The sequence below is a fragment of the Bactrocera dorsalis genome, chromosome 5 (assembly GCF_023373825.1).
Source record: "Bactrocera dorsalis isolate Fly_Bdor chromosome 5, ASM2337382v1, whole genome shotgun sequence".
NCBI classification, from domain to species: Eukaryota; Metazoa; Arthropoda; class Insecta; order Diptera; family Tephritidae; genus Bactrocera; species Bactrocera dorsalis.
The window spans coordinates 10,894,079-10,904,898 of NC_064307.1; the positions used below are offsets into that span (position 1 = coordinate 10,894,079).

The following is a 10,820-nucleotide window of genomic DNA, read 5'->3' on the forward strand; positions in this document are numbered from 1 at the left end:
TTATGTAGTAATTTGACTGCTCTTAACGGTACTGACTAGTAATTATTTGTAAAAGATAGCAACAAAGCCGTGAACTATTAAATAATTTTCGCTGGAGAGTAGTAACTTCGCGCACGAGCTGTAATTATTTCTCTCTCGATTCGATGCATACTCTAATTCGCTCACGAGTTAGGTTATGTCACTCAATTGCGACAGGAAGCTTTCTAACAGATAGTTTTTCTTGCAAATTTGGCTAATTATATGTTCAACGGCTGATCCTCAAGATGGGGATCGCGTTTGGATTTCTTAAAGATGAAAATTAATATATAAGAGATTTTTTATATGCTTTACATACCATATATATAACGTATAATTACTGTAACTTATTATGTAATATATGTCTCCAATAATAAAGGTTTTGATAAGAATCGCAACTGTTTTTTGTATTATGTAAGTGTACTTACGATGCGTTCGATAAAATTGCGCCACTTTTTGCTTGTGCTATACATTTGGAAATCGTTGAAGAACACAGGGCCCGATGAGGTAGGCGGTAAATCAGGTAAGTTTGTATCCAAATTGAAAACCTTACGGCATTTTTCAAGTAAAGCTTTCATAACTGGCATCAAAAACGAATATTCTTCGGGATTGCCAACTGCAAAAGAACAAGGAGACACGATTTATTAAATAGAAACCGTCAGTAGAATGAAACATGGTACTCAAATTTAATTTATGGTAGATTTTAAAGTTAATTAGAGGTTAGGCTAGTACCTAGTCCATTATGGATGGAGGGTTAGCCAGGTTGTCGTCGACGTCATCTAACCGAAGGCCCAAGAAACGTACTGTTTCGACGGGGTCGGACCAAAGGGAGAGGGGTGTTAGATGAGTGGGTTTGGTGGGGCATGCAAAGAGGTGGCCAGTGTCATTGCACGCAAGACATATTGGATATGTCAGGGTCTATTCTTAATAAGTAGAAGTTTAACATGCTACTGTATCCAGAACGAAGCTGCGTCACTTCCGTTTCTCGCGACAACTCGATGTCTTCATCTGCGATAGGTAGTGGTTTGACTCCGAGTACACCATTCACTAGAAGGGAATCGGTGAAGGTGTTGATGGCTGGACTGTGAATGGCGGTCAGTGCTTGTCGGAAGTTTGTTGCGTCCGAAGTCTAGTCGGCGTACTGTCTAATGTCATCGACGTAATTGAGAAAGGCCCCCCTGATGTTTCTAGGAGACGGTTCCGCTCTAAGAAGGTGACTTTTGCGAAAACATCCCAGCAGAAACTGCCTGGAGAAGAGTTCATTGCGTTCCTTAACTAGGAGCATCGATAGGAGGCATCCTGTCGTAGTCCAGAGTGCAATGTTCTGACAAGTCTGAAGTTTCTTCATCTGTGTTCCACAGCATCCAGACGACCATATTTGTGCCGTATAGCTGAGGACTGGCCGACCGATTGCCTTGTAAGTTTCCAACAACGTTTCTTTGTCCTTTTTCATGTGCTGCCGGCTAGCGACTTGAGAATTTTGTTACGGCTCTGTACTTTGGCAATAATCGCGGTCGTATGAGGAGTGAAGGAACATAGACTATCAAAAGCACCACCTGGGGAACCCTTTGTTTAACTCTTCTCAGTTTAGAATTTGTTCTTCGAAACAGTACGCATGATTGACGACCGTTCAGGTAGTTCATGGTCTACCTCTTCAGTCCTGGAGGGAGAGTAGTTTTTTCATTGTCCTGCAGTAGCGTTGTGTGACTGATTTGGTCAAAGGTTGTTTACAAGTCCAAGGTCCAAGGTTTCTGATTAAGGCCACGAACTAATTTCGTGACAGACAGACACATTGACAACTAGCGTATACCAACCTTCAATAGCATTGTCCAAAGCGCGATTAATGCTGAACAATAAGTACGCCAATTCACTGGGATCTTCTGTGTTGCGACTCTGCAGTATGGCATGCAACTTCGCTGTGGCCATAGCCACCACACCGGGATTGGGGTGATATGAACATTTTAACAACAAACCCAGGCACAAACGTATCATATCCGACCAATCGTCGTTAGAGCCCTGTTGGAATATCATCAAAGCGTCCAATAGTGCTAAAACACCGTCCAGCAGCTTTGTTGAACATTTCTTCGATTCATCCTCGTTCGAGCCGAGCACGACAAGGTCATAAACCATGCGTAGAATTTGTGAGGCGTTCTACAAATAAAAAATAATTAATAAAAAGAATATGCCAACACAGTATTATTATAATTATTCACACACCTCTTGGTTGATTAGCGTCTGATTGCCATTTTCGGACAGATCGAAAAGCGACGCTTGCACAGCCATTTCCAGTATGCGCAGGCGCAGAGAGAGATGCGACGTAACCAAATCATTGTTGAGCGCCAGCAAATTTATGCAGCCGAGCACTTGGCCACGTTCCTTCCAACATTGTGGATGATCATTGCTGACGCCACGCCAGAAAACGGTGAATAATATGTTTGACACTAGGTACACAAGCTGCTCCTCGCTGTCTACATCGGCATCGGGTGAAAATTCAAAGCCCGCGGTTTTGCTCTAAAAATTAAAAAAATATGTGTGCGTTAAATATTATTGAATAAAGTAGCTCGGGCAGCACTTACCTCCGAGTCGGCTTTTTTGACAACTCGCTTTGGTGATTGCGTCGTTGAGCTATCTGAGCTTATGGATTCCGTGCGTTGACGCGAGAGGCTCTTAATAAAAGAAAATAACCGAGGGGGTTAGAAAAGAGCGTAGATATTTACTGTTACATTCTTACCGTTGTCTCGGCCTCAGTGGAGCCACCCAGAGTCAATGACTCGAAGGTGTCTTGAATATCGTGTGTAGTTTGGCGTATAACTGAGAAAACAGATGAAACATTTTCGACGACAGCACCAGAAACAGATTCGGCCAGTTCTGTAAGACAATAAAAGTCGATTACTTTCTAAGATAACCAAAAATAACAAACAAAATGAAGCATATGTGTTAATGGTGCGGTAAAAGCTAAGTAATTTAGGAATATTTTGTTTCCAAAAGAACATTGGATCCGGCTTTGTAACCAGACAAAGGCAGGTCACTCACGGCGTTCCCCAAAATCATTTCGAAAAGTTTTTGCTCGTGCCACAACTACAAAACCTGTTGTTGCCTTCTTGATTCCATTTACCTTTAATTTCACTCTCAATAACGTTGGCAGCCTCCGAAACACTCGCTTGTATCTCATTCAATATGAGACCACCATCACTGTGCTCATCATCGTGCTCCTTCGCCAATTGATCCAATTCCACTTGCTGTTCACAGAAACTAATCAAGTCCGATTGATTGGCAAAGTCATTATTATCTTCCAAAAGCACATCCAAACTAATGCCAAAGCTTTTACGCTTCTCCTCATCGGGTTTGACATTCGTAATTGGTTTATGTATTAACAGACGCGCAATGGATTCCTGCCAACCCGATTGCTTGGCTATGGCCTGCGGTGAGTTGTGCTTGACAAATGTGGTTTGCAACAGACGCTTGGCGATCTCCAGCTTAATGGGCAACTCACAGGTGCTGATGTGATGTACAAGGAAAATAATGCCAGCGTAATCGGCTTCTGAGCTCAACATTTCGTCAACCAAGTGAAAGAGTATGGTGGAACTGAGTGTCATTGGTATGGTGTAGGAGAAGAAGCCGGGAAAGAGAGAGCTATCGCTGGCGTTGTCGTGCAGTCGTAGTATTTGTTTATACTTCTGATTTACGCGCGAAGTGCTCAGCAAGCAATTAATGAACTGTGTAAGGAAAAAGAATGAACTTCATAGTATCTATAAAAATTGAAATTACGCACCCTTATAGCGGCCTCTTGCACTTCGGTGCTATAACTCTTATCCACAAAATAATTGTACAGCAAATTAGCTGTTTGAGGTTCGTGCAATAGCAGAATCATTTGATCTTTGCAGTTTTTGCCCTTCATATGGAATGTCAACATCTCCAAAAATTCGATGAGCACATTTTCCTGCCGCACCGACGCCAAGAACGCCATCATAGTGAAAATCTCTTTGATATTCACGTCCTTCTGCAGGTAAAACCGCACAATGGCGTAAAGCGTGGCGCGTAACGTCTTCGCATCCTCAGGCGTAATGCTGTCCGGCGCACTATAGTGATCGCGCACAACATCCAAAAAGAATTGTATGCCGAACTTCTTGCGATAGTACTTGCGGTCGTTCTTAATCATAGCGCTGAGGTACTGCACATGACCGAGCGTGATTTGGAAGTTCATGCGCGCCCAAATGTGAAAATTGAATGCGATATCGGTGTATAATACGTCCAGCAGCGCGGAGTTGCACTGCGCATTGCCACTTTCCGACTTCTGACCTTGCAGCGATTCGATGAAGAGATGTGTGGCCATCAGCGCATTTACATCGAATATGCTGGGCGAGCACTTTTGCAGCATAGCGCCAATCATTTGCAGGCACTCGCTATTCAGCATGTTCTCCTGGTTGTTTTCATGGCCGTGTGTGAGGTAGCGCAGGAAGCAAATGAAACTGGCGACGGGGAATTGTATCATTTTCCACTCTGTAAAAGTTGGACATATACTTGCTTAGTTGAGTATCAAGTAGTATATATTAAGAGGCACATACCTGTGTATGAATTGGAGGAGAGCATTTCCCAATCGGAGAATTCCTCTGCGGTTGGTGTACGTAACTGTTCGCCGCTGCCCAGTGAATCATTGCCCTCGGCGCTGGATAGCGAAAAGTCATCTTGCTGCTTGGTGAGGCGATGGAGTATCGGCAATATCGCCTGTACGCCACCGATACTATTTATTGTATCTTGTATTTTTACTATGGCGCAATGATGGGCATGGACTTGTGATGGGAAACGCCCGCCCGGTATGAGATCTTGACAGCTTTCGCTCCAATAACCACCGGGTGCATAACAGAATACAAAACGCGATGTTAGCTCGAGCAAATCATTGTCTTGCGAGAATATCGAAGGGAAATGTATGCCCGCATCGAATATGGTTTTGATATTTGTGGTGGGCTCTGCCAAGAGTACAGCGCCCACTTGACCGCGCAGACAAGTTTGCTCGCCGAACACAGTGTCTTGCATGCCGATGGGGAAATTTTTCACATTCGGATCGAATGAGCTTTGTGTGCGCAGCGGAAGCGTAAAGTAATTTGAGACCTAAGCGGGAAGAAAGTAAACAAATAAAACAAATATTGAAAGAACAGAAATGCTAATCTATTGAAGTAAGCGCTTCATATACGCTGACAACGCTGCTACTCACGTTGGTTGACAGTGTGCGCTCGAGCAGGCTGGGCAGCACACCCTTATAAGAGCTGCCCGATTCTTGGGATGATGAACGCGGTAAGGGTGAACCGGTGGCACTGGCTGCGTGTTGTTCAACTTGATGGCCACGTAAAGGCAACGCTGCCGAACCGATTGAGCAGAAATTGAAGGGCTGAAATTCGATAGCATAGCATGATGACATTTAGCGAATAGTAATATAAACAAAATTTAAACAAATTCACCTCATTTATTGCTTGCACTTTGAGCGTCGCACTCAATTTCTGCATGAAGTCGATGTAAACATTGATTTGACTATAGGAAAATGGACGCTTGGGTGGCGTAATAGCGACGGTAACATAATGCCATTGTCCGTCCAGCAATGTTTTCGTATGCACCACCGATGTGAGATATTCGCGACGAGTCAATGCTGCCACAACCAAATTGCCGCTATTCTGTATGAAAACTTCAAAGCCAGTGTGACTCGCAGTGCGCAAACTGCAAATGCATGAAGGTTAATGAGTAATAAAGTTTATAGAAATGAGAAAGGAAATAATGTTAATTTCGGTTGCACCGAAATTCATTTCGTATAACATTAACGCATATTTACTTGAGCAACATGCGTCGACAATTCGGCCGATCCGTATCCTTTGAGCCTTCAGCATCGCCACCTTTGCCAGCTTTCCTTCGGCTCACATCCACATTTTCTTGCAGCCTGACGAGTATGTGAAAAATGAAACCATATGACCCCGACATGGACCAATTTTTTATATCAGGCACCGCAATGCCTTCATGCGACGCGCTGATTGTAAAAAACTGCGTGCATACATTGCTATTGTTGAGACTCTGCAGTGAGCACACAATCAATGTTTGTAGAAGTTGTTTGGATTGTGGAAAACCGCTCTCCTCACGTAATAAACTGAATACACGCTTCAGCTCAATCGGTATGATGCTTATTTTACTTAGCTCTTCAATGAGTTTGATGAAATTTTGTATGCAACTTTCGGCGAGTTTCTCATATTGATGCAAACACTCACAAACCGCTTTAATTGTGCGATTGTCGCAGGCAACGGATTTACTAAAAAGTAAAGAAAAATGCTTAAATGTAACAAAAAGGAGTAATTTCAATGAAATAATTAATATTTACGTTGCATAATTGGTGGTGCAGCCGCGCAGTATTATATTGCTTAAGTAAATCTGTTCACGTTCGTTTATCTCCGGCAGCCACTCAATCAGTTTGATGACAACTTCTGGCAGTACGAGCAGATGGTCCTGCTCATTATAGGCCATATTGAAGCAGGCGTCCAAGAGTGTATCGTTAGGTACGGCTAAGGCTTTTAAGCTCTTGAAAAATTTCTCTATTTTATCGTACACACGCAAATGTTCGGCAATGCTGGGCGAATTGCGTGTAATTACCGCTAATGCTTTGGTGGTGGCGCACAGCACTGGCGCATAGTTCATATTCCAGCCCTATGTGTACACAACAGATAAAAATTATTTTCAAATTTCATAATAAAAAAATTGAGTAGCTCACTTTGATTTGCTTTGGAATGCTTATAAGCGTATCTACAAGCGCCGTCTCGCTAATAGCTTCACAGATAACGTGCGCCTTCACCACATCCACGAGAAAGAGGCACACATTCTCGACGGTCGCCGCCAGCGCATTCACATCGACAATCACATCGCTGGCTTCATCATCACTAGCGATTTCAAACGCTACGCTATTGCCGCTGAGAAAGTGATCAGTGGTCAAAAGGGTTTGCAGGGCATCACAGTAAAGCTGAATTAGCGTAACTAAATCTATTTGGCGCTAGAGAAGGCAAAAAAAATCAAAAACATATTATTATTTTCGTAATTTTCAATTACTTTTTATACCGTTACTCACTTCTTCCGGACTAGACTTTTGTAATACAACAATCATAAGCGCACAGCACTTCAGCGCAACGGCGCGCAGCTCACTGGCGCTTTCCCACTGTGCAATAATCTTCATAATGACTGAAACGGTTGCGGGACAAATAGCGCGCATGCCATTACGCTGTGACCGCCGATGGAAAGTTTGATTGAATAGATTGGAGGTTAGAAAAAATTAGTATACATACTTTAATTTTGTGGAATAAATTATTTTATAAAATCATTTGCTTATAGATATAGCAATAAACAAATATAAAAAGTGTAAAGAATAGTTGAGAATCATTAAATAAACATTTAAAACTAATGTTTTAATTTTGAGAGCAAAGCGGTTGTAATTGATTTTTTCAAAGCCTTTACATACAAAAAAATTGAATTTAATAAAAAAAATTATTATTTTTTGTTTATTTTTGTTTGTGATTATAAAGCTCACTTATAGGAAAATAAAATATTTTTCGGCAAAAAATGTTTTATTTTTTCATCAAAAATATTTTTCGTCAAAAAATGTCTTTATTTTCATCAAAAATTACACATTTAAATTCAAAACTTTTAAACCAGCTTTGTTCTCTCGAACCATAGGAAATAAGTTTTAAAATTTAGAAACAACAATAATTACTCTTTAGCAGTTTTTAGCACAAAACACCAAATAAAATACAATCTAACAGTACAAGCGATAAAAGTGTCTAGCAAATAGAAAACAAAAAATTCCAAAACAAATGCATTTACATATTAAATGACATTTAATTACGCCGGTTTGACCACTCACCAAATTATCACAGATTTCTTGCCCTTCACCACAATTTGCTGTACTTTTAGTTGTCAGAGATGTTAGCGATTTCTGCAAGTGTGTGTTTGTACAGTATTTGCTTTCGTTTTATAACGAGTACAAAGTTTTTTTGGTAATTCATGTAGTTAGGTTGCAACAAAAGCACATCACAATACAAAATTAAATATGAAATAAGGGAAAATGTAACATTTACAATGAATGAGGTTATGTTGAAAATTATAAAATTAAAGTAGGATTAATGTTAGGTGGCATTAAAGAACCGAAGCAGTTTAAAGAAATATGCATAAAGACAAATATATAAATAGATAGTACATATACATATATTATAAAATTTCAACAAAAAAAAAAAACATGATTGTAAAGAATCTACTCTTTATCTTATTTGTTACTAAGCATTGAAGAGTTTTTCAACACAAGGAAATGCGCAAAATGTACCGCTTACATCAGATCTTTATGCATATTGCAAAATATAGTTTGAACAATGAAGAAAAATAAATATATTTTTAAGCATTTAGGTTTAAAAGTAAACACGCCCACATATACGAGTACATACATGTATGTACATAAACATATCAGAATTGTAAATAAAGCACACACACAAAGTTATTTAGGCGCACATATTGATCAAAACCTACGCTGCAACATATCGAACTACCTGAGATCCACATATAACAGCACCTAAAGCATTCACCAGACATTCCCCAATCGCAGGAAATTTGGTAAGCTCTTCCCTCTGGAAGCAATCTAAAAGAATATAAATTTTTTTATTGTTATTTGTCAAAATTGTATTAAACATTGGACTTACCATAGATAAACGGCACAATTTCCACATGCACTGTATGTGGTTTATAAGGTATTTTGTGAAAATCTGCATAGGCGCCGCGTAAAAAGCTACGCCAAGTTAAATAAGGGTCATACATAACTTCAAGAAATTGCGAGAAACTGCGAAATAGATGCACTACTTCCATAGATACTTGCTGTCGAGTCATGCACTAGAAAAATAAATTAATATATACAATGTAATTATGTTCCTAATAAAATTAACCATTTTATAGCATAAACTAAAAATTATTAAAATTGTCAGATGTACCATAAGATTTTTTACATAGCGACCAAAAAATTTTACATTTTTCGTATTTCAAATTATATCTCAATAGTTAGCTATTTATTGGCATTGTTTTTAATATTTCTTTGCATTTAGATTACAAATAATCTTCCTTTCAATGTATCACAGACGTTACAAGTTCTTGCTTATCTTTCACCGTTATTGAATGCTATGTTAACTTGTTATTACCAATGCTTATCAATGAAGACATGGAATATTTTATTGCCTTATGATTAAAGAAAATGCTAGCAAATACCAGCAAGTTATCGATTTCTAAGAATCAATTAATTCAATTATTTTTTTTTTTGTAAATAGATAAGTTTATACATATGAAATAGTGATTATCTGATTTATTTACCTCTTTGAATGTATTGGCCAAAATAGCAATTAAATTCGATTTATATTCATATTTAATGATTGCCAAAATATTATCAAAATGTCGACAAACTATCACCAAACAATCAACCAGTACAGCGATCTGACGTATCTGCTCATCGTCAAGTGTGCCCTGAAACATAATAAACAGGGGACATTATCTTTCGAAATATTATCACTAAATTACAATGTTTTTTGCACATACATTTTCACTGGCATCGCGAGCAATTATGATAAATTTTCCTATTGCCGGCAGCAACTCATCCGGCAGACGTCCCAGATGTGGACCACTATCCGGGCGCACCTCATGCCACAGCGGCAGATCATCACGGTCAAAATCCACCGGTAATTGACTCTTCCAAATGCTCACAAAACGTTCAATAAATTCACGAAAATAAGATTCATCATTCTGTTTTCATGTCCAAACAATAACAACCGGAAAATGGGAAAATAAAAGAGAAACAGAGAAGCATTATTCAAATGAGAGCAATTTTGGCATTAAATGAGCAAATGCCTGCAAAATCACTGAGAGCAGCAAGCGTTTATTTATTTTGTGGGTGGGCTGTGTCGGCACCATTGTAATGCAACCTGAGCCGCAATATTTCGCTAAGTGGGGCGGTTAGGTGGTTTTGTTATCAGTATGTAAATTATTATATGTTTATCTAGGCAATATCCGCAGTGTTACATAATACTCCAGAAAAAAGAAGCAATGTGTACATATAGGTACATAAATAAAATTGATAATGCAAAATAAAACGAAACATTAAGCTTTAAAGAACTTATGTGTTTATACATTTTTGTTTATATTCTTTTTACAAAGCAAGCATTCTAACTTATTGAAGTGTAGAATTTCATCTTATTTTTCCATTGTTTACTGTGCACGCAATCCAATAAAGACGAGTTGGTTATGAAAACCCCCATTTAGAGATAGGACAACAAGCGCTGAAAATTGATGATTAATGCTTCAAACACGCCCATTAATAATTTGGAGATTATGGTGATACGACTTTGGCGGTGTAGCAAACAACTACAGGTGACATTTGTATGTATTTTTCACTTTCCAATTAGAATGAAATTACTGCTCGCAGTACTTTTATGCATTTTAACATTTTTTGTACTCGCCTTAGTCGTATACTGCACCCATAGATTGTAAATATCCTTTTTATTATCCATTATGCGACACTTTTCACAAAATTGTTGTTGCACTCATTTAAACAAAACTTGTTTAAACATTTGCTATTATTTGTTTACAACACAACACTAAAATTTATAAATTTTTCACCGGAATAAAAAACACAACCATAGAATAGACAAACACAAATGGAATGAAGAGAAAAATCAAAATTGCATTGCAACCTTAAACTCACCACGTGGTGGCAATAAGAAAATGTCAAATGTCTTTTTGCTAGTGTTGGCACT

General features: G+C 38.9%; 1 protein-coding gene across 2 annotated transcripts in view; it reads right to left on the bottom strand.

The window, feature by feature from the left end:
- LOC105231483 (neurobeachin-like protein 1) overlaps positions 1–10,732 on the bottom strand; it is a 104,548-nt gene extending 93,816 nt beyond the window's left edge. The window contains exons 1-20 of one of the 2 annotated variants that reach the window (XM_049458544.1): positions 10,524–10,732; positions 9,607–9,810; positions 9,385–9,534; positions 8,727–8,913; positions 8,577–8,665; positions 7,901–7,972; positions 7,112–7,261; positions 6,761–7,036; positions 6,374–6,696; positions 5,837–6,304; positions 5,472–5,724; positions 5,228–5,401; positions 4,581–5,124; positions 3,788–4,515; positions 3,131–3,731; positions 2,747–2,883; positions 2,592–2,681; positions 2,233–2,526; positions 1,830–2,166; positions 444–631 (exon numbers count right to left, since the gene is read on the bottom strand). In XM_049458544.1, the coding sequence (XP_049314501.1) occupies positions 444–631; positions 1,830–2,166; positions 2,233–2,526; positions 2,592–2,681; positions 2,747–2,883; positions 3,131–3,731; positions 3,788–4,515; positions 4,581–5,124; positions 5,228–5,401; positions 5,472–5,724; positions 5,837–6,304; positions 6,374–6,696; positions 6,761–7,036; positions 7,112–7,261; positions 7,901–7,972; positions 8,577–8,665; positions 8,727–8,913; positions 9,385–9,534; positions 9,607–9,810; positions 10,524–10,574 (5,316 nt within the window). In that variant the 5' untranslated portion in view covers positions 10,575–10,732. The remainder of the gene's footprint in view (positions 1–443; positions 632–1,829; positions 2,167–2,232; positions 2,527–2,591; positions 2,682–2,746; positions 2,884–3,130; positions 3,732–3,787; positions 4,516–4,580; positions 5,125–5,227; positions 5,402–5,471; positions 5,725–5,836; positions 6,305–6,373; positions 6,697–6,760; positions 7,037–7,111; positions 7,262–7,900; positions 7,973–8,576; positions 8,666–8,726; positions 8,914–9,384; positions 9,535–9,606; positions 9,811–10,523) is intronic. The other variant, XM_049458545.1, reaches the window with a different exon arrangement.
- Between the last annotated feature and the right edge of the window lie 88 nt (positions 10,733–10,820).